General features: G+C 56.3%; 2 protein-coding genes across 2 annotated transcripts; one reads left to right on the top strand and one right to left on the bottom strand.

The window, feature by feature from the left end:
* Positions 1-65: 65 nt before the first annotated feature.
* Positions 66-21405, bottom strand: TGME49_321450 (Myb family DNA-binding domain-containing protein). The gene is made up of 6 exons (XM_018783020.1): positions 12001-21405; positions 10824-11376; positions 10226-10381; positions 9010-9144; positions 8451-8579; positions 66-7981 (listed from the first exon to the last, which is right to left on the bottom strand). The coding sequence occupies exons 1-6, from the start codon at positions 18723-18725 to the stop codon at positions 3014-3016; spliced, it is 12666 nt and encodes a 4221-aa protein (XP_018638399.1). The 5' UTR covers positions 18726-21405; the 3' UTR covers positions 66-3013.
* On the top strand, positions 19122-21321 carry TGME49_321460 (hypothetical protein). Its single transcript, XM_002371646.2, has 2 exons — positions 19122-19646; positions 20100-21321. Exons 1-2 carry the CDS (start codon positions 19400-19402, stop codon positions 20306-20308), a joined length of 456 nt encoding a protein of 151 aa, XP_002371687.1. The 5' UTR covers positions 19122-19399; the 3' UTR covers positions 20309-21321.
* Positions 21406-21703: the final 298 nt, after the last annotated feature.

Genomic DNA, 21703 nt, shown 5'->3' with positions numbered 1-21703 from the left:
TAGGCCGCCGTGTCCCCAAAGGGATTCAAGAGGCGATTTCCCATCACTTGCTCACAGATTTTCAGCAGAAATTTCACTCGTGGCAAAAGTGAAGAAGTGAGCTTTTTCCTGCACCGTGACGTGGACCAGTTGCGCGCAACTCGCTCCGCGGTGTGTGCATATATACACCTGAGTCGTTACGGAAATCGCCGTGGGTTTTCGCGCAGGACTTGCGACAGCACCACAGCGACGGCAAAAATGACTGCGTTTCCGATCTGTCGAGAAGGTTTCAGTCGTGCGGATCAACTGTGGAAAGACGAGATTGGTGTGACTGTTGCACGGTTGAATTTCCACGCGGGTACGGCCACAAAACATACCCATTTGTATCGGGGGACGTAGCCCGCGGCGTACGCCGTACGGCGTCTCTGCGTACGGCACCGGGTGTGATAAGAGAGGGATGTGGATGAAGACTTTCTCTCTTGAACCCTGTAGTGACTGGCCAGGAGGAGAGTTTGTATTTCAGCCCGATAACACTGCCAGATGCGTTTCCATCCGAAACCAATTGGCGTACTTCTGCTAGTCAAGACATTTTCAATAGAGATGCAAGGGTCCACGCGTCTTGCAAGATCTGCGAGACTCCGCCAAATGTGCGCACGAAGGCAGACTTTCAAATGGATATTGGGAAAGAGTAGTAAAGGTGTTGTTGCATTGTAGAGGAACACAAACAACTGCTTGACTCGGACTCTACCTCGAAACGGAGCGCCGCCCCCTTGTCTCGTCGTCCTCAGTGGTTTTCCGAGGCGACGAGAACTACCGCTTCTGAACGTGCTTCTAAGAAACGAATCCTCGTTCAAAGTTTTTGCACACAGTATGCAGCTAAACCCTTTTGGTGTACACCTCATAAGTGCCTTCAAGCAGCAGGGATGAAGACCTTGGTGAGTCTCTGCGACTCGACCTTGATATAGTGCTTAGTGTGGCTTACGTTTGAGGGGCTGCTACGCTGGCTTCGTTGTTCCCAAACGATTCATGAATTGTTTCTGATGATCAAGTGAATGTAGAAGAGTGTTTGCCGACAGCGACACTTCAGCTATTTTGTGGATGCGTCCGTACACTCCTGTTTCGGAATGTGAGCTGTTGAAGTCCCGTCGAACGGGTGCACGAATCTCAGTGTGTGGAATTCACTCTCAAGATGCAAAGCACCCATGCGAGTTACATTGGAGAGTTGTCATTCCGTCGCGGTCCAGTAATCGCTTTCCACGCGTATAAGTATCAGTCACACAACGCAGATAATTGCGGGATGATTCACCGATAGTCGGTTGTGTCTGACCACGCAGCGCCCCCATGCTGTTTTTGTTGATCGAGCAGATTAAATTTCCAACGGTCAAATTCTCGTCAACCCGTGGCTTGTTGCGTTAAAGGAGATTCCATCCCGAGAAACTGTCCATCCCTGAATAGTAATCCAATGAGGGTGCGTATAGATGTTTTTGTGCAGTACCTTTCTCACCCCTTAGACGGCGGATGACGGAAACCCAATCAGCCTGCGTCAATTCGAAAGCCTCTGGGTGGATGTACCACTTGTGCATCGTGTTGAGAAACCACTGGATCATCTTTAATACCTGAAAGTCACCCAAAGCATTTCAAACACACACAGCACCGCAGTTGCTACCGCAAGGCTCCACTCTTTCAGCGGCAGGAACTTGCTCGATATCACCGTCACAGATATGGCAAAATGCAGCGTGTGGCAGTGACTAGCGCTGTCCTCAATAGAAAGCGAGTCTGTGCATTTCAACCGGGGAGAAAGGGTTTTTTCTTCCGTCTTTATGCGTTCGTCCACAGCCTCCCTTACAGCCGTAGGACCGCCGAATCACTCCTCGGCACTCTCTACTATCCATCTGGCCGGTCTTCGTGAGTGCATCTCAACCTTTTTCTTCTCCCCGGTCTTTTTCGCTGTTTTTTCTTCGTTTTGCTCTAATGTTCGTGAGTTTGAAGCAGTCGTACGTGGCTTTGTATGTTGTGGTGAGCTTAGATAGGGGTTTAGATGCGCTTCTGTTCCTGCAGTTCCGCGAATGTTGGAACGAGCTGCACGGCACATTTCGACGTAACTCTGACACCCAACGCCGAATCCGTGAAAATGGTTCCATCCCACACGAGTGACTCGAAAGAAGGAAACCACAAACGTTTTCTTCGTGAAAGGCTGCCTGACTTTAAAGGCCATCTCGCTCGGCATGATCTAGAGTCGAGGACACGAGGCAGAGCACTCGTTCTTTCGGTGATTCCCATCGCTTGCAAGGCGACAGAAGTTGTGAGAGCGTCGCATTGACCGCTGTCACCGGCGACGTTTTTGAAACGACTTTCGACGCTTGAAGTGATTCAAGAACGTGATGACTGCCTCGGGATCGTGACCACCAGGAACGAGCTCGATGCAGGGTAGTTCCCACGAAAAAAAGCTCTTTGAGTGGGACGAGTGAGATGGAACGCAGCCGTCTTTTCTTTTCAAAATCCGAACTCTCTTGCACTCTGTGGTTCGCGCTGGCTTTCTCGTAGCGAAAAACTCTGGGGAATAGCCGACTGATTTTTCCACGCCGGCTCAAACCCTCCGTTTCTTGAAAAACATGATACCCTCCTTGACAGAGTCGTTCAGAAGCGCAGCTTCTCTTCAGACAAAACACGACGATAACAGACACAACAAACACGGAAAAACGTGACCGGAAAACTTCCTTTTGGAGTACGCAACAACGCCCACACAACATTACTTTCTCAACTAGGTTCCCGAAGCAAGCGCCGAAACAACGCCTGTTTTCCACTTCTCTGTGCATGGCTTCTAAGCGCTCGCTGCCGTTTCACTGTTGCAAAATCGCCACAAAAGACACACCATCAGGCACACACACACACAACGCCTTGTTAAGTCCTTACCACCCATGGAGAAGAGAGCGCTACCTCAACAAAAAAAGACATGCCCGTCAAACTCCTCGTTTCTTCTTCGTCTTTTGTCTCCTCGCCTTGCCCCTTATGATCCCTTTTTTCTGTACAACATCTAGAGATCCTTGCCTCCGAAAGTCTCTTCTTCATCTTTCTCCTCTCCTTTCTCTCCCCCGGTTGCTTCTCGTGCGACCGAAGACGCACACCGCGACAAAGAAACAGTATCGGCTGCCGAGGAAAAAGAATTTACTCCACTTCCCAACAACGCATGCAAATCCCTTTTCTGGCACCCCTCCTGCTCTTCGCTCTGAATCTCCACCGACTGTTCTCTCTCCTCCAGAGTCTTCGTTCCTGCTTCTCCCCCGACATGCTGCATGTCGACTTCTTCCACTTTCGCGGCGCTTTCCCGCGACGGCTTCTCTGGAAGTTCCACTCTCTCTTCTGTTTTTTGTGTCTGCCTAGCCTCAGCAAGAGACGAGCCGGGGGCCGCATGCGAACAACCGATCCCAGAAGTGACAACGCCGAGTGCCGACAGCTCCTGAGACGTCTCACGCAAAACAAATCCGTCTCCTTGTTGAGAATCCGGAGCGACCCCCTCTGAAGAAGAAGAACACACAGGAGCAGAACTCCCTACGGGAGGTCCTTCGGCAGACTGCGTAGCCTCGGAGACAGAACAGTTTTTCGTAGCTTCGGCGCCAGGGAAGACCGCACTCGCTCCGCGAAGTCCGTCGGTCGGGTGTACACACAGCGTATCTTCCTGCTTCTCAGATGGTCCCTGTGTCTCCGGAACTTCTTCCAACGATTCTGGTGACACTGGGGGAAGAAAAGAGCACGAAGAGACAACTGCAGGTGCAACCAGAGTCGGCTCCGTTCCCTTTTCTTCGGAGAAAGTTGGCAGCAACGACGAAGAGGCGCGCGTGGAAGAAGCTGGACCAAAAGAGGCTTCACCGGCTCCAACGACTGTTTGCGACGCAGGTGGCTTCGTCTCCTTCGTCTCCTTTTCTGCGCCTGTCGTCTCTCCCGTCTCCGGAGTTCCCTGACCTTCTCCTTCCCTCTCTTTTCTCTCTTCTGTGTCGCATGTCTCTCCTGTCGCTACAGCAACGGTCGCTGTTGACTCTGCCTGCACTGCCCCGTCTACACATGCGGAAGCGGGGACGCAGGGAGCAGCAGACGGGGAAGACAACTCCGCGTTCGTCTCCCCACATCCTTCGCTTTCTGCATTGAGAGTCCTGGTCTCCTCCAGTGCAATTTCGATGCGACAAAGAGACTCAGAAGCTTCTTCACTCCCGTCACCTTGCCGCTCTTCAGCGTTTCCTCTCGCGAGAGAAGTCGCCGCCCCCCCGCTGCTCTCCGTACGAACGCCCCACTCACCAGGTCTTGCAGGGACACCGGGAACCACAGCCTCGCCTTCTTCGGGGTCGTTGTCTTCCGCGTTTTCCACTCTGTCCTCGTTTGCAGGAGCAAGGAACTTAGCCGCATCGCTGGCTCCCGAACCCAGTTCGCTGGAACCTATTTCCCTCGCACCGACATCTCTCGATCCCGCTTCTCTCTCTGAACACTCTGCTGGATGCGCGGTCTCCACTGCAGGGTCCCCCCGCCCCTGCGCGGCTCGACAGTTTGATCGGTCTGTCGACTCTGCTGGATTTCCAGGAGGATTCACAGGCCTCGAAGGCGCGCAAAGGAAAGAACTTTCTTGGATCTTCGCCCCGTGGCTCGCCGTTTGACTCGCAGCCGGGGGAAGCACAAGACCTGTCTTCCCCGCTCCAGCGCTCCCACAAATCCCCCCCGCAGTCGGCACTTGCGCCGCCTTCTTCGAAGCGGCTGCTTGCGCCGCAGCTGCCAACGCCATGGGCAGCTTTCCGGCGGCGACCGCCGCGGTGCATGCAGCGAGAAGCGCCTGCGGATTTGCGGAGACAGGGGAGACAGAAGAGACCGAGGCGGCGAGAGAAGAGAGTGGCGGGGGCTGGAAAGGCGAGGCAGCGGGCAGTTCCGGAGAGCGGGATCCGAGAGGAGACACCGAGCAAGGCGCGCCTCCGGGAGAAGAAGCAGCGACGTTGGAGAGAAGAGAAGAAGAGAGAGAAGAAAGAGAAGAGAGGGAAGACGGGAGAGAAGGAGGGAGAGGAGAAAGAGAAGGAGTCCGTCCAGAGGGGGATGCGTTTCGAGTGGGTCCGGCAGGCCGATTGGGCGTTGCTCGGAGCGACGCACTCGGAGGGAGAGAGGAACTGTCTGGCGGCTTGAGGAGGGCATTCGCCGGCGGGAGAAACGGCGAGGAGAAGGTGGAGGAGACTTCTGCAGCATCGCCCGGCTTCTCATCCTTCGCTTCCTTTCGGACTGCCGCACCTGCAGCCAGCGCCCCGAGAGCAGACAGCGAAACAGGAAGGGGCGAGAGAACAGGCGACGTGACCAGCGGCGGAGACACTAGGCCCGTGAGGAGACTCCGCGAAGAGACAGGTGTGGGGTGGGAGGGCAGCAGCGCGGGAGAGGCAAGCACCGAAGAAGGCAGTGGTTTTTGCTGAGTTAGCGCGGCCTTCGCCGCCGCAGCCGCCCGCGCCGCTGCAGCCGCCTGAACGAGCAGTCCGAGAGCCGACGAAGGAAGCATGGAGACAGACGAAGCAGAAGACTGAGGACTTCCCTTCACCGAAGCAGTTGCCGCGTTGCCTCCAGTCGTCTCCGACATCTGAGAGTGACTGGGAGTCGAACTCGAACTCGGAGTCATCCCGGAACTCGACATGCCAGAGACGCCGCCTCCCGTCTCTTCCTCCTTCTTGTCTGATTTCTCGGACTGTGACGCGAGTTTCGCCAGTGTCGCGAGGCACTCTGGACTCGGCTTCCCCTCCAGAACGAGGCCTGACGCTGAGGCAGCCGCCAGGCTCCTCAGCATCTCTGCATGCGACGAAGACCAATTGAGGCCGCGCCCGCCAGGCACACCCAGCGGTACCGACAGCGGAGACCCCGCAGGTTTCGCCGAAGAGACACCTGTCTCCGTCGACTCGCCAGATGCCACAGAAGACGAGGACGCAGACGAGGAAGAAGAGGAAGACGCGGTAGAAGAAGAGGCAGAAGACGAGGACGAAGCCGAGGAAGAAGGCAAGTTCTTGGAGAAAGCGAGAGCAGCTGAGAGCGGAGATGCAGCCGAGTCCGCATGTGCGGCGAGAGGAAACAGCGGTGGAGTCTGCGAGGAGAGAGCAGGGAGGAGCGCGGGTGAAGAACCTGAAGACGGCGAGGCAGACAGCGAAGCCAGTAGAGAGAGAGAAGGATCCGGACCTGCCTGCGAACCTGGCAACGAGGCGAAACCGGCGCGCGGCGTCGGAGACGAGCAAGGAGGAGAAGAAGCCGGCGTGGAGAGAGCAGAGACGCCCGAGACGGACCGCGACAGCGACGCAGAAAGAGTCTCCAACAGACCCTGGGGACGCACTCCAGACAGCTTGGGCGTTCGCTGACACCCCAATACCGCACCGGCCTTCCCCTCAGCTCCTGCACCCGCTGTGCCTGTCTGGCCTAACGAGGCGAGGGATAAGAGAGGAGAGAGAGGCGAGGACGCGAGGAGAGAGGAGCGCAGCAGCGCAGCGGAGCCAGGCAGAGAGACGCCCGCCGCGGAGGAGGGGAGCATGAGGGGCGCGTTGCGGCTTTTGAGGTCCGCCCCCGGCGCTCCAGAGAGCAGCGGCAGCAGCGGCGAGGAGAGAGAAGTCCGCGAGTCCAGCATGCCGAGAAGAACCTCTTTCTGCTTCGCCGTCATACATAAAAAGGAGGCAGGACTGTTCGGCACAGGGGACTTGCCTGTCTGAGGCATGTTCGGCTTCTTCTCCTGACTCGCGGGAGGCGAGGGCAGGTCTTTCTTCCGGTCCTCGCCTTCGCCCGCGCTTTGTGCAGACACCCCAGACGCGAGACTCTCGCTCTCTTCTGTCTGAGTGCCCTCTCCGGTCGCACCCAGTAGCGCGGCTGCCTGGCCGCTCTGCAGGGCGAGAAGGCGTTTGCGCTCGCGGTCTTCGAGATTCTCTGCACTCTCCTCGCTCTTGAAGCGTTTCGCATCGCTCGCAGGAAACCTCTCTCTGCTTCCTTTCCTCTCGAGAGCGCTCTCCGCATGTTGCGAGCTTCCGCGAGGCACAGACGCCCCAGTCGCCTCGCCGTCTTCCCCGCCACTCGCCGCCTCTCTCCTCTCTCCGTCGACGACGCCCTCGCCGTTCACAGACATCTCCGAAAACTCTCCTTTCTCACCTTCTGTTCCGACTCCTCCCGCCAGTGTGCCTCCGAGGCCAGTTCCGAGTTTGGATTTGCGGTTTTCCATTCCGGCTTTCTCTCCGGAGACGGCCGCGACCCCAGCAGCTTTCTCGCTGTGGCCTTGCCGCCTTCTCTGGGAATTCCACAGTCCCGTTTGCTTCCCCCGCAAGACGCCTCGGAGACGCAGCAGCAGCGCGTCGAGCGCGCGCGCTCTCGGACTCTGCCACCCTGCGCGGTCTTGTCCGCTGCCCGGAACAGACGTCTGGGAGGCCTTCTGGCCGCATGCACTGCCCCTCGAATTCGAGTTGTTTCGACCTGACCGCGACCGCGTCATGTACGACGGTCCATCTTCGTCGCTTCCGCGACCGCGCTGCGCCGCCGCCTGCAAGCATGTCAGAACGGTGTTCAGCTGTCGGTACGAGAAGCTCGGCGCGGGCAGGTATGAAGCGGCGTGTGAAGGAGACTGTGAGGGCAGGGTGCGCGAGTTCGCCTGCGAGGTCGGGGGGACGGCTGCCCGGGTCTCGACCGACGCAGGCGGCCGTGTGGGGAGGCGCTCTGGATGCCTTTCGATGAAGAAACACCCAGGAACGCATGCAAGAGGCACCGTCTGACTTGGCGACGCCGCAGGCTGCGCTGAGCGAGGCGGGAAGCCCCGAGAACCTTTCGGCGGCGCATGCAGCGGAGGCGAAAACCACGCGGGGACGTTGGCGACTCGGCCGGGAGGCACAAATCCCGAAAAAGTAGAAGGAAAAAAGTACCCCTCCCGCAAATTCTCCAAAAACAATTCGCGCGCGGGCTGCCCGCGAGCGTCCACTTCCACGTCCGAGTCAGGCGCCTCATCCGCCGGACGAGTTCCCACAGGATCCTACGCGAAATCAAAGAAGAAAGCAGAGATGGAGACAAGAGACACATGGAGAGAGATGGAGAGATTACAAGAAGTAGGAAGAGAGAAAAAAGAGGAGACAGGAGGGGAAGGGAAGAGATCGAGAGAGTCGAGCGACAGGGAGAACGGAGGTGAAAGAGGTTGCGAAAGAAGAGAAAGAGACAGCGAAAAGAAAGATGTCGGTACGAGGGTGTAAAAAGCGACGAAAGACGACAGAGACAAGGATAGAAGAGACGGAAGGGAGGGGGAAACTACGTGGAAAGCATGCAAGCCTTGGGCGTGAGGGGGAGGAGAGAACGCGCGTCCTGACGTGAGCAGAAGCGATGGGGAGAAAGGAAGCAGATTTCTTTATTTCAGGACGCATCGTCGTTAACATGAATCTTGTTCACAAACCTCAGATTCTCTGCCTTTTCGAGACCTCTGTTTTTACTTTTTGAAATTGCAAACTCACCTTGAGAACGTTCCAGATTGATCGCTGGTGAAGGAGATAGCCGCTAAACACGTCGAAGGGCAGCGCATTCTGCGCGTTGAAACTCCGCATTTGCGCGGTGGAGCACTCTGACTCGAGCCGAGCCATGGCCTAAAAAAGGAAAAAAATTCAAATAAAAATTAAAAAAAAAATCACTTACAAGAACAGAAAAGCGAAGGAGACCAACAGCGAAGACGCAACTGAAAGAAGGAAAACGCACAACGACAAGACATTTCCAGCTTTTCTGGGAAGTGTAACGACCGAAGAACCTCGCCGTGAGACTAGACACACCAGGGTCGTAACTACAAACAATGGATACTCGGCACTCGAAATACTACATATATTTACAGAAACTCTATAATTGTTTATCTCCTTCTTCTGGCTTGTGAAAAAGAAACGCACCGGCACAGAGGCACAGGGTGATGAAGGCAAATACGCAAACATCGTTCCACAAAAAACCGAGGTTCATGGGCGAGACAGAAAAAACAAACGAGAGAAGAGAGAAGACGAGAAGCATCTCCGAAGAAGAAAAAACTCTCACCTCTGCAACAAGTTCCTCTCGACGAAGCTGCTTAGATCCGAGAAGGCGGTTCTTCTTCTTGCTCCGTGCAGTGTCTTCGAGTTCTTGCAGGCGTCGCTTTAACCCAAATTGATACTTGAAACGATAGTAAAAATCCTGAAAAAATCGCAGGAAAAAAAATGAAAGTTATGGAAGACAAAAAAGAAGATCGGGAAGAAGACACTGACAGCTACATGAAGTGCCACGAATGCAGGCGTACACAGTACAAAGACATCTACATAGAAATAGAGTCAACGACTGATCGAGACTGATATACATACATATATATATAGACATAGATATGTCGATACGGATGTATATAGATCAATACGCGCGCCTACGTATTATAATATAGAGGACTAGACACAGATAGACAAATCGAGATGGAGATCGACATAGAAATATATATATATATATATATATACATAAATGCCGGTAGGTATATATATATATATATATATATATATCAATAAGCCGACGGATATATATACGGAGAAATGTCGCCCTCTGCTTGTCTCTTTTCGACGGCAGACTTTCGGGTGACTGCGTAGAAAGACAGAGCACTGCGGCGCATGCGTCGAGGCGAAAAGGCCCGCGATGTCAGCGTTCGTATGAAAGCCTTTTCGCAGAAAAACAACCACACAGTTCACGACCCAGATTCTAGTTCTATCGCGATTCCATTCCAGATATGCAAAAAAACGGCGGTGGATAAAAACAGTCTTGAGCGGGGAGGAGACATCATTTTTCCAGGTCTGATAAAGACACGAAAGTCCCGAGAACACCGAACAGGGAAACGTCAGTATCCCCCACTAAGACTCCTTCAACACTGGCTATGGTATATATACATATACATATATATATATATATATATATATGTATATATATATATGTATATGTGCATATATTTGTATGTATATAAAAATACATGGATTTCGGTTACCACTCGACTTGAGGCTCCACAGCATTCGTTGTGTTCTCGATGGAATAGAAGGAGGAAGCGAAGGACCTTCGCTTCTTCTTTGTGAAGGAATGAACTGCTGCGAAGAGCTGCAGTTCTCTTCCGCGACTCAGACAACAGCTGGCAGGGGTGCATGTCAGGAGGAGAGAGGAACGCGTTTTTTTCGCGAGAGAAGAACGAGGAAAGAGAGCAAATCTCTTTTCTCAATTGCATTGGCTGCCGCACACTCAGCGCGCTTACCACACAGTCTTTGGTGTTTTTTCCGTCGAGATAAGAAGCAATTTTTTCAAAGTTCTTCGGGTACATGAGAAATTTCTCTACGAACGTTCGCGCCTCCGCCTCTGCCCAGACCGTCGCGGTTTTCTTCTCCAGTTCCACCTGCGCTACATCCTTCAGCTGCGAAACCACAACAGAAAAGTCTCTCGCTGAAACCTCTTCATCTTTCAAACAGAGCAGACCAGACGAGACACTCCACAACAGAGACAGCAGAGCAGGCGTTTGTGAGGTTGGGAGAACTGAGAAAGAGTTCCACAAACACCGAGCATAAAAGTCTCTTGCAGCCCAAGTCGCCCCAGCACCACTTGGGACTCTTGGCAGAGACGATGGACGCCTGATCTGCAGGCGTCGACCTTCTCGTTTGTTTTGTTTCCTGCGTTTCTGAAGTTCATACGTCCTCCTCCCCAGCGTCTCTCGCTCCCTGTGTGTGCCCGGCTTTCCTTCCCGCTCTGCCTCTCCTGGTTTCTTCTTTTCCTTCTTCTTTTCTCTTGTCTTCTTTTCTCTCGTCTTCTCCCCTCTGCTCCCCGTGCAGGCCCTCGACTGCCGGTGCTCCTCTCCGTACCAGAGAGGATCGATCGTGGAAGGAGACAGCTCGCTCGATGTCCAGAATCGCAAAGTCGAGGTCTTTCTCGATGAGGTCGAGGGGATAGACGCCCGGGCCTTGCTCGGAGCGTCGGTCGAGTCGCTGTCGCGCGCTCTGCCCCAGAGAGAAGAGACACGAGTCGCGCCAAAAGACTCCCGGCCCTGTCAAATTCGCGTAGTTCGCCTGCATCCACTCGCGCTTCGACTCGCGACTCGCCGCCTCCTCCTTCGCTCGCTGTCGATCTGTGCCGCCCGCCGCGCCGGAGCCGGAGCCTGAAGTAGTGACGGAGGTCGCACACTCCTGCCCTCGCGCGCTGCGTCGCGATCCCTCGCCTGCAGTTCTCTTCTCTTCCTCAGTAGCCGCTTCTGCCAGCTCGCAGCCGCTCTGGTACGGCGCCCAGCGACTCCCGGTGCGAAAACCGGCGGGAAGAGACACGAGCTGCTCGGGATGGTCGAGCGCCCGGACGGGCAGCACCCCCCAGGCGAAAGCGTCTCCTTCCGAAATCCGCAGCCGCTCCGCCGCCAAGCGCGTTCTGAAGCACAGAGAGCGGCGAGAGTGCCACAGAAGAGAGACAGAGGCCCAGAGGCCCAAAGGCGCGGTGGGAGACGCATGTGGACGAGGAAGACAGACGACGAGCGCATGGTGAGGGGCACTCCCCACTCAGAGCGTCTCGGACTCACGGAAGCCAAAGAGGAAAGGTGAGGGGAGTTCAGACGCAAACGAAGGCGGTGCGTGAGAGCAAAAGACCAAGAGAAACAATGAGGAAAACAGACGTCGTCGACGGTTTCTCTGTCCATCACTCGTAGATACAAAAGAGAGAGAGAGCGAACATCGACACGGCAAGGCGGACTGTCTGCAAGGATGTCCAAGAAAAAACGCGTGTTTCTGTTGAAACGGTCCTGTTCAAGTCTATGACTCAAAATGAAAACGAAGCTTCTTCCCCTCTCGTCACGCATCTCATTGCTCTGTACGACTACCTCTTACCGTTCTACACTTCCCTCCAAAGACTTCATCAAACAGCTGAACGAGATCTCTGTACACTCCACACTCTCCCGAAAAACGAGAGCGAACAGTCAGTCACAGGCCTCTCTCTACCTCCTTTTCGAGTGCCTCCTGCCCAACTCGACTCCCGCCCTTCTCGGCTCTCGCCACTCACCTGCGCCAAGACTTAAAGAGAGCTCGACAAAGACGTTTCTGCTGACGGAAAAGACTTTGCATTTTCGCCTTTCTCTGCGCCAACACCTGCCAGACACGCCGGATACCTGCAGGTCCGGGCACCGCGTCGCCGTCCTGCTTTGAACAGTTTTTCTCGAAGTTCTCCACGACTGCCAAGAGAGAAAACTCCCTCGGCGTCTCTGTCCCCCTACCGCCACGGCCTTCCCCGGAGACAGTAGAGGGTGACCTGTCTGAACCTCCGGTTTTGCTTTCCGAAGCTCCAGTTTTGTTCTTCGCTTTCTCTTCTCTGTCATCTCTCTCTTCTTCTCGCTCTTTCCTCTTTCCTGTCGTCTTGTTCTTCCCGCCGCGCCCGCCTCTGCCTGCGCGCCCCCTGATACCCTTCCCCGAAGGGCCTTCGGACCTCGAGTCGCCCTCGAACGCAGCCTCTCCCTTCTCTCTTTCCTCCTCGGTCCTCTCCCGCGAACTCCCGCGGCCTCCACTCTCCACGTCCCTCTCCGTTTCGACCTCGGCCTCTCTCGCTGTCTCCGTCGCGAGAAAGAAAGGCGCTCTCGGAGTCGCAGGCGCGGCGCCTGCACCCTCGGCCTTCTCCCCCTCTGCCTGGCTGAAGCGGCGCGGGTGCGCGGAACCATCCACTTCCGACGCGAGTCTGTCGGCGGCGAAATCCTCCTCCGACAGCTCCAGAGCGACCTGCCAAGGCTCCACAGTGCTCGGCTTGTGGGGCAGGAAAAACGCGAGCTCGACAAACTCTTCCTTCCCGCGATCGCGGACCAAGCTGTCGACCGAGAGACGCAAGTGTCTCGAAGGCGTCTTCGCCCAACGCTCCTCCCTCTCGGCGATCGAAATCGCCTGCACAACATCCGACACAGGCAAACCTAAAGCTCTCAAAGATCCCCACCAACGTCTCAGAGAAGAAGCACAAGACGATGAAGTTGATGAAGATGACGAGGACGATGAAGATGACGCTGTGCCGCTTGGTTCGTCACTCAACTTTTTGAGAGGAGGAGATCTTTCGCGAACTGAAAGAGAATCTTCTCTCCGGCAACTCCTGGGAGTTGCTTCGTCTGGGAAACACTGCATGCAAAGCTCGGATGCTTGCTTCTGAAATTGGAGAAGAGCCTCGCGCTGTCCTCGCCTTACACGGCTTAAAAACGCAAGAGCATCGTCCATCACAAAATACGCATCCTTTTCCCTTCTGTTTCCTCGTCCACCTTCTTCCTCCTCTTCGTTTTCTTCTTCCTCGCTCTTTTTCCTTCGCTTTTCTTGGTCTCCGGTCCGCGCATCGGCGCCTCGTTCCTCGTCTGGTCTCTTTCGTTTGCTTGGTCTGGAGGGGGCGCCGTCAGAGCAGCTCAGCGAGGGCGACGAGGTGAGAGGCCCAGTAGGCGCAGCAGCGGAAGAGGCCCTTTGGGAAGCAGATTTCCCCTCTGAAACTTCGACACAGCAAGTACACTTGGGGATGCGGCACTGCGGCGGAAAGGGAGGAGAGGAAACTGGCGGTCGCAGGAACGGGGGTTTGCATCGGACGAGACTCGCAGAAGAGAAAAATCGCGGATCCTGCAAAGATGGCAAAAGCTGCTTTTCCTGTGCTTCACGCGGAGCCAAACGTCCTTCTCTGTCGCTTGAGGTATCGTCCTTCCCTTCCTTTCCTTCACTCGAAACTCCACTCCCGGCATCTGAACCCAACAAGCAGAGAGGCGAGGGCGCCTTTGCCCCCGTTCTCTCCGTTCCCTCTGTCTTGTTCTCCGTTGTCTCCGGTCTGTCTCCTTGTTCACTTTCTCCGTGACTCGAGTCCTTGCGCTGCTCCCTTCTTTCTTTCTCTACGTCTGCCTCCCCTCCATGACGTATCCGCGGCTCTCCCCCTTCTCCCTCTTCTTCCGCTTCGACCTCGAGCTGCAGCTTGCACTCAAAGGGCATTTCGCGCAGCCATTCCGCAGGCACACCGTCCCTTCTCACGTACAAAACCACCCGCTCCACGCTGCCGCCTCCAAACCCAGGCAGAGAAGCCCACCGCCTCTCTTCATCGCTGCGGCCGCCCTCGTCCTCCTCGGCGAGAGCGGAGCCGCCCGCAGCAGGTCCCACCGGCCCGGCCTTCTGCCCCACAGGCCCCGCCCTCCCCTCGCCTTTCCCCAACGTCCCTTCTCGCTCCGAGAGCGCGGACGCACCCAAGGCAGAGTTGGAGCCCAGCCAGCCTGCCGAGGCGCCGCTCGTCACCTCGCCCCCCCAGACGGTCGCGGGGACCGGCGGGTCGAACCAGACCGCGGGGCTCTGCGGCAGCGCGGCGAAAGGCGACAGAGAAGAAGCTGCAAAAGGCGAGGGAAAGCAAGAGATGAAAGCCTCTCGCCTCTCCCCCGAGGAGGACACCAGCTGGGACGCAGGATCCGCCCGAGAGGCTTTGGAGCCCCAGACCCCGTCGGCATGCGAGACCGCGCCCCGCGACCCCCGCCGGTCTTCTTCACACACACTGTCGGTTTTGCCGTCCTCGCCCAACTCCCGGGAGTCCTGCCCGCCCTCGTCGTCGCCCCCAGAGACACCTGGGCTCTTCTCGGCCCCTCCGGCCACTCGCGGAGACACGCCCCCCACACTCGCGGCGACTGCGGTCGCAGCGGCGACGGTTGAGGCGAGACTCGGGCCGTCTCCTAGGCGACTGAGAGGCTCGCGTACTTGAACAATGGCGACTTGCGCGACTTCTCTGAGAAACTCGAGAAGCGAAACAAGCGCCCGTCGTCGATTTGTCACCCGAATCCCCGCAGAAATATCCTCGCCATGCGACAGCCACGGACCTCTCCGGATCCCGTCGGACCCCACCGCCGGCTGCAGCTGCTGCGCCGCGAGGAAGAGCGCCGGGAGGGCCGGCGGCACCGGAGCGTAGAAGGCGCCTGAACAGGACAGAGACGACCCCATATTAACAGACCCGTCGTGGCTGGTGTTTTCTCCAGAAGGCCTCTCCGGAGAACAACGGTCACCACCTGCGTTGGACGCTTCCCAGTTTTTCGTTTTCTCCCAAAAGGAAGCTGCAGCGCGAATGTACGCTTCTTCATGCGTGTGCTTCGTCGCGAGGGAGAACAACTCGAGAGGCAGACGCTGCTGCTTGGCCGTTCTGTCCGCCTCCACCCAATCTGCCCCTGCCCGCGCCGTCGCCGCGCGCCCGCCACGCTTCTTACCGCCCCCCGCGGCCCGCGGCCCCGTCGCGAGGCCCTTGCCCTTCGCCAGGGCTCCAGAGCGTCCCGCGCTGCTGCATGCACTCAGGAGGAAACCGTCGCCCCTTTCGCTCGCGGCCTCGCCCTGGGCCTCAAAACCGCCGCTAAGCAATGAGTCGTTTCCGCAGGAGTTGAACGCCGCAGAGACGGCCGCAAAACCATGCGGAGCCCCGGAGCCAGCTGGTCCGCCAGAAGGGTACCCTCCGAGGAGCGCCGCGACGGTCAGGGCCTCCTCGGATCGGCTCTCCGCACTCGGCGAGTGCGGCTGCGCCAAGGCGCCTCGGAGGTCTTCACCAGAATCCTGGGCCTCCAAGGCGGAGCCTGGGAGGAGACAAAGTGTCTCCTCGGAGTCAGTCTCGCCTGGGGCGAGAGATGGCGACGAGTCGCCCGGGGCCTCGGGGCGTGACGCCCCCGGAAGGACCTCGAGCGACCTCGAGCGCTTTGGTTTTCTAGAGTCCGAAACGCCTTCCCCGGGAACCGCCAAGGAAGCCGAAGACAGAGAACATGAACTCCCTTCATCCCCGACACTCAGGCGGATGTCGTCACATTCTTCATCGTTCGTGTCTGTCCCCTCGCCAGATGGATCTTGGGCCAGGGCCCCATGGCACCCCCCTCCCGCCTCGGATCCGTCCCCCGTGACGGTGCGAGTCGCCTCCTGCAGAGTCTCCGAAACCAGTCCTGGCGCGTTCCGCTGATCCCCACCGCCCCGGGGAAAGGCTGAGCTCGCGGGCCTAAGAAATCCGCTCGCGCTGGCCCCGTCTGGTGTGTTCGGACATGCTTCGAAGCCAAAATCTGTGGGGCACCTGGCGCTCGAGTCCGAGGTGATCGAAGGAAGCAAAAGAGACAGGCGCGAGGCCACCCGCGAGCGCGAGGCCGCACTCGGGGCGAGTCGGTGACTTTGCGGGCCGGTGTCTCCCGCTGCGGCGTCGCCCTGGTCTTCATCCGCGCCGAGGAGTCCGCCCCCCGAGGTGGAGGCGAGAGGCGAAGAAGGCAGAGAAGAGACAATACTTTCGGAGACAACGGAAGTCAAAGGGAGGTTGTTGAAAGCAGCAGGCCAGGCCGAGGGCGGCAACCACGCGCTGTCTCCGCGGTCCGGCCTGCAGACTCCTGGGGGAAGCGCGAAGAGACCCCGCGAGCCCCCGACACTCGGAAGGCCCTCGAAGGCGGGGGCGAAGCAGTAGGGGGGCAGACCGATCTCGTTCGCAGAGGGAAATGGAGAAATCTCACACTCCGCGACATTCTGAAATTCCTTCTCCAGTATCCCAATGTCCTCTTCCGCCGCGCCGACCGCCGCGAGAAGAGTTTCTCGCACACTCTTAATCTTCCTCTCGAGGCGTTTTCTGCGCAGCAGAGAAGCATACGCAGGAGTCCTCGAAAGACAGTGTTTTGACTTTTGTTTCCTGTGCCGGTTAGCTCGCAGAGGCAAGAACGAAGACAGGCTCGTTCCGCAAAAAGATGGAAAGAGATGCGCGCTTTTACCCAGGTCACGCATGTCCAAAGAGCCAGCTGTCTTTTCTCTCGGCGGGTGCCCCTTCTCTTTGTCTTCCCAGTTCTCTATCTCCTCTTCTCTGTCCTCTTCTCCTTCCACCTTCTTGCCGACTTCCTCTTCCTCCGAGTCTTCCTCGCCGTCCTCTCTGGAATGCGGTGGCCCCCCTTCACCGCTTCGCTCCCCGGAGAAGACCCCGGCCGAGAGACCGACCGCGGCCTCGGCTTCCATGTCCAACTCGCGAAGTAACATCGCGGCTGTGTCCGCAAAATGTTTCTCCTCTGCCATCATTTTTTCCTCGACCTCCCCACCCGCTTGCTCCAGCGCGCGAAGGAGACGAAAGAGCTGCGGATCCGTGACAAGCGAACACTCTCCGGAAGCAGACATCTCCTCTTGCTTCTCAGGAGTCGAGGAAGGCGAGACCGACGGAGAAGAAGGGAGAGGGGGCGGCGACTGGGGGGCACTGGCGCTCGGAGACACCGGGGCCTCTCGGTCGCTGTCTCCAGTTTCAAGTGATGCAGAAAGACCAAAGGAAGGCGCAACAGACAAAGAAACGTCTTTCGAAAGAGACAAGTCTCCATCGTCACCTGAATCGGATTTACCCTGACGTAGCGCTTTGGAGATTTCCAAAGAGGTGGGGTCGTGGCTCTCCGCCTCAGTCCTCTCCTCCTTCACACTATCAACTGGAGGAGAAGACGCAGATGTAGCGGTGGTTTGTTCTTCTTTCAAAGTGTCTGCTGGAATGCCTTCTCGTCCCTCTTTTCCTGCGCGTTCTCGCGTCTCCTCTGTTACGAATTTCTCGTTTTCCGTGTGTGCTTCCGCCGTCATCGTCTCTTCTCTCTCTCTGCGCGCATCCCCTTTCGCGGACGTCTCAGGTTCCTCCGCCGCGTCTGCTGGCACCTTCGCCTTCGTGTCTGTCGCGGAATTGACTGACTCTGAGTGGGCCTCGTTTACGTTTGGCTGGTTGTCTTCGGTTTTGAGGAAACAGGCAGAAAGGGGGGCGATCTTAAAATCCTCGTTGCGGGTCGGAAGAGCAGAGACTCCAGTCTCGCTGCCTTCTTCGCGAGCCTTGGCTGCTGCCTCTTGCGCCTTCTTCGCCAGCGCCTTGTGCAGAGCTGCGAGGCCCATGCCGACGATGTTCTCTGTCCGCTCTGCGTCCTTCTGCGTCGGTGGCGAGCTCGCCGCGGGAAGCGAAGGAAACAAAGGATCTCCAGAACCTGCAAAGCCGAGGCGGTCCAGCCGCGGTCCGCCACCCGGCGCAGCAGTTGAAACAGAAGAGTCTTCTGCAAATGCAGACCCAATAGAGCGGCCCGCGCGCAGGCCGCCACCCAGCGGTGTGGTACCGCCAGAGGAGTTGGGTGCAGGTGCAGCGGGGGAGCTGCCTGCCTGGGTGCCGGAGTCGGAGGGACTGGCGCCTTCCTCGCTCCCGTCGAGGGGGAAAGCATTTCCGTCACGAGGCGACTGGCGCTGAGAAGACAAGGGTGGCGAGGAGGATGGCGCAGAGGGGGCGAGACCGGAGACGGCGACTGAAGAACTACTGGAGGCGAAAGAAGCGGTGAAAAACTCCGTGGAAACCGACGAACTGGCGCCTGACAAGGAAGACGGACCGCCTAGACTCGGGTCCATGAGAAGCCCCATAGAGGAGGAGACGCACGTTGCGGCGTTCTCCGTCGAGGCGGAGTCCTCATCGTCTTGCAGCGCAAAATGCATTTTGCGGAGGAGGTCGTCGTCCTCCTCCTCCACGGTGAAAGATGCATCGTACAAATCAGACGAGACAGATCGACTCAGAAAGGCGCCAGGAAGCGAGGAAGCCGAAGACTCGAAGGAGGAGGAAGTCGAGAGCGGAGGTGCGCCGCCGACAGCAGCGGACGGAACGTCCGCTGAAGGCCTGGCCTCAGACTCTGCCGGGGGATCAGCGGGGAGGTGAGAAACGTCATTTTGTTCGAGACCTACGTGGAGTTCAGACGAAGACGGAAGATGCGACTCGGGGGAGGCCGAAGCGTCCTCGCTCGAGGGCTCTGCCATCCTGGTCCCGAAAGGGGGAGAAGATGCGCTGATCAGACTGCCACGTTCCCCAGAGCCAGGCCATTTAATGGATGGGGAAACGGGGCGCTCAAGATACAAAAATCCGGTTCGTACCACAGAAAAAGACGGCGGTCAAAATCTGCGGACGCAACCCGTCGCCACGAGACGCTGAAATCACTTTTCCACGCGGAGAAAGGGTGAGACGTTTCTGCAGAGAACTGATTATAGAATAACCGTCTCGCAAGAATCGCGTACCAAGATGCATGCAACCCCTGCGAAAAACAGAACCCTCCGTCCGGCCGCCGCCAACAGTCGGCAACTCGCAGCGTGTCCTGTTTCCTCTCGGTCGCCGCAGAACTCTCTCTGGAAGTTCCAGACGTTTATTTTCGGATTCTTCAAAAAGTGAAAACCTAAAACTCTGGTTGCCGCAGTACATGAGTGAACCGCTGGAGTGCTGTCTACTCCCGGTATAAGTACAGACCGTGTGACGCATACTGGCAGCTGGCGAGTCGGGTCGAGAGTCCAGCTGCTGGGCGTGCCAGGCTGCAAACTCGGAGACGCGTGGATTCAAGCCTGTCCCGAAAAGCAAATGAGAACCAGAAACGGCGCTAGACACTAAAAGTGTTTCTTAGTACGGGATAAAGTGCAGAGATACTTCGACAGAGCTCGTCTAGATGACAAATAGAAGCCCGCCTGTTTGTTACAGAGTTACGGTTAAGGAGTTCGCATCACTCAGAAGCTCACTAAATCACGCTAAAACGTCGCTGAACAGTTCTTCTATCATTTTCTCTTACAACTGCCTTGGTTGCTCAGCTCACGACGAAGTTCGTCTCTTTGCCGGGAGGATTTTCGACTCAGTAACAGAACGTAGCCAGCGCGTGGCCTCACACGTGTCACACCAAGAGCAAAACTCCAACCATGGTGCGAGATTTCGCGTGGATGAAGAATTCTTTATCATCTGTTTTGGTGTATCCTCATCTTTTTGAGTGACAACACAAAGTTTTGTCCATAAGTGTCCCGGATTCACTGGTAATTTTGGCAGCGCCGGGGACCGCCGAGAAGAGCATGCGGCCGTGCCACGCCAGCCCGAGTAGATCTGCTGTCGAGGCTTCTGGATTTCCTTTTGTTGATCAGCCCGCCAAGCAGGCACACCAGTCACTCTTGATGTTTATTTTTTGGAACTTCAGGTACTGTAATGTTAGTTTTAAGTCGTACTGCTTTCACATGCTGGATATTCTCACGATATTGATTCGGTTTTTCATTCAAGCCTACGCAGTGACACGAACGGGCAGATGCAGCATAGTTATGGCGGGTGTAGGTCCAAGGCCCGGAAGTTTATGGCAGTTTCCTTGGGTGGAGTTCTGCTGCTTTTAGACCAGAAAGCCTTTGCGAATGGGGCAAATGAGGAGGCCCTGCGTGGGAACTGGGTGTCAAATGCGGAGAGCGCCCAGAGCCAAACGGACACCTCGGCCGGAGTTGCCATTTGTACAGCTGCCGAAGACGACAATGTCACGCCATCTACTGCGACACTGTCTTTGTCGCAGAGTTCCCTCACAGCTACTTTGGCGTGTGTCAATAGTTAGAACAAGGAGCAGGGCAACAACACGGCTATGCTGGCAAGTTTGACCGCTGTCTGCGACGGACAGACTACAAGACCGCCGGCTTCGCGTGCAGGCGATTGCAAGATCGGGAATGAGGTCCTGGACAATTCGTGACGCTGGCAAAATATTCTGAGATGGTCGAGAGCTCGGATGGACCCAAATAAACAGAGACGAGAAGGACCACGAAGAGTGGACGCTCCAGCTAAAGGAAACGGATCTTCCTCTAACAGACAAAACATTCTTTGTCGGATGCCAAACCGTTGCTCCGGCGTCTAACAAGTCTTGCAAAGTGACAGTGAACGTGAATGCCAGACCATCCTCTGCTGACGACAAAAATGTTGTCAGCTGCGCATACGGTCAGGCTAGCAACGAGAAGGCCGTGGAGGTCGAGATGTCAGAAGAGAAGAACACTCTCACCGTTGACTGTGGTAAAGACGGATCGATGCAGCCTACAGACTACACAACTCAGTACTGTGCACCCGACACAGCTAGGTTGGACGACTGCGCAAATAACTATTTAGATATTCTGGACAAGTTTCACAGTAACTGGTGGACGAGCATAGAAAAAAAATTCCGTGTTACGCTAGCTATCCCGAAGACCGATTTCTCGACTGAAGACCAACACGTCGTTGTGGGATGCGCCGCCCATCCCACATCTGCAACAACGCCCCAAAAGGCATAGCATTCGTCTGAGTTTGTGTCTACACCATCATCGGCGAGCTCTGCCTTTTCTGCCTTCAATCGTCAACCAGTAACTGGTACCACTGGAGTGGCTGTTATATCAGCTTTTCTGGCCGGTTCTCTTTAAGCATGGTGACGAGTGTAAAGTTGTTCAGAAGTTTTAACCTCTTTCTGTGTCCGGTTAGCGTCAAATGACTATGCATCTGTGTAGTGGTATTTTCTCTCATGGTATCCATAACTCTCTGAGAGATGTATCTCTCCATTTTTGTGACAGAAGCTCGTTGTGGTCCTCTTTCGTCCTGCGTCGACAAGGCCTACAATTCCTGGCAGACCAGCGGACTGAGAAGCCTTGCCGTTGACAATCAGACATGCAGACCATGTCACACACACACACACACACACACATGTGGGGGCATTCTCCTAGACTGAATGAATCCGATCCAGTTTGCAGAAAAGGATTTCGCATTCTGGATGCAGCCCTTTCGGGAAGAAGGTCATGTGGGAATTATGCAGATATGTAAAGAAATATCCGTCTGTTGGTTAGTTGATCTGCGTTTGAATTTGTACCGCAGTGCCTTAAGCTAGCGTCGCGAAGACGTGAACAGGGATTCTCTTAACAGAGGCCCTATGCTTAAACATGGAGCCTCAAACGCCTTTTCGTGAAGAAAAAGGATGCCACATCAGAGAACACCGGGA

Source organism: Toxoplasma gondii, chromosome Ib, assembly GCF_000006565.2.
Source record: "Toxoplasma gondii ME49 chromosome Ib, whole genome shotgun sequence".
NCBI lineage: Eukaryota > Apicomplexa > Conoidasida > Eucoccidiorida > Sarcocystidae > Toxoplasma > Toxoplasma gondii.
Note: the sequence above shows the minus strand (reverse complement) of the source record. Positions and strands in the feature narration are given on the sequence as shown.

What these genes read in the sequence shown, in the direction of transcription:
- TGME49_321450 (XM_018783020.1), bottom strand. Translation starts at nt 18,725, where the DNA reads ATGGCAGAGCCCTCGAGCGAGGACGCTTCGGCCTCCCCCGAGTCGCAT. An exon ending in TCCACGATCGATCCTCTCTG is followed by an intron (nt 10,382 to 10,823) that starts GTACGGAGAGGA and finishes GTGGTTTCGCAG; the next exon opens with CTGAAGGATGTAGCGCAGGT. An exon ending in CAATCTGGAACGTTCTCAAG is followed by an intron (nt 7,982 to 8,450) that starts GTGAGTTTGCAA and finishes GATTTCGCGTAG; the next exon opens with GATCCTGTGGGAACTCGTCC.
- TGME49_321460 (XM_002371646.2), top strand. Translation starts at nt 19,400, where the DNA reads ATGACAAATAGAAGCCCGCCTGTTTGTTACAGAGTTACGGTTAAGGAG. An exon ending in AGAGCAAAACTCCAACCATG is followed by an intron (nt 19,647 to 20,099) that starts GTGCGAGATTTC and finishes TGCTGCTTTTAG; the next exon opens with ACCAGAAAGCCTTTGCGAAT.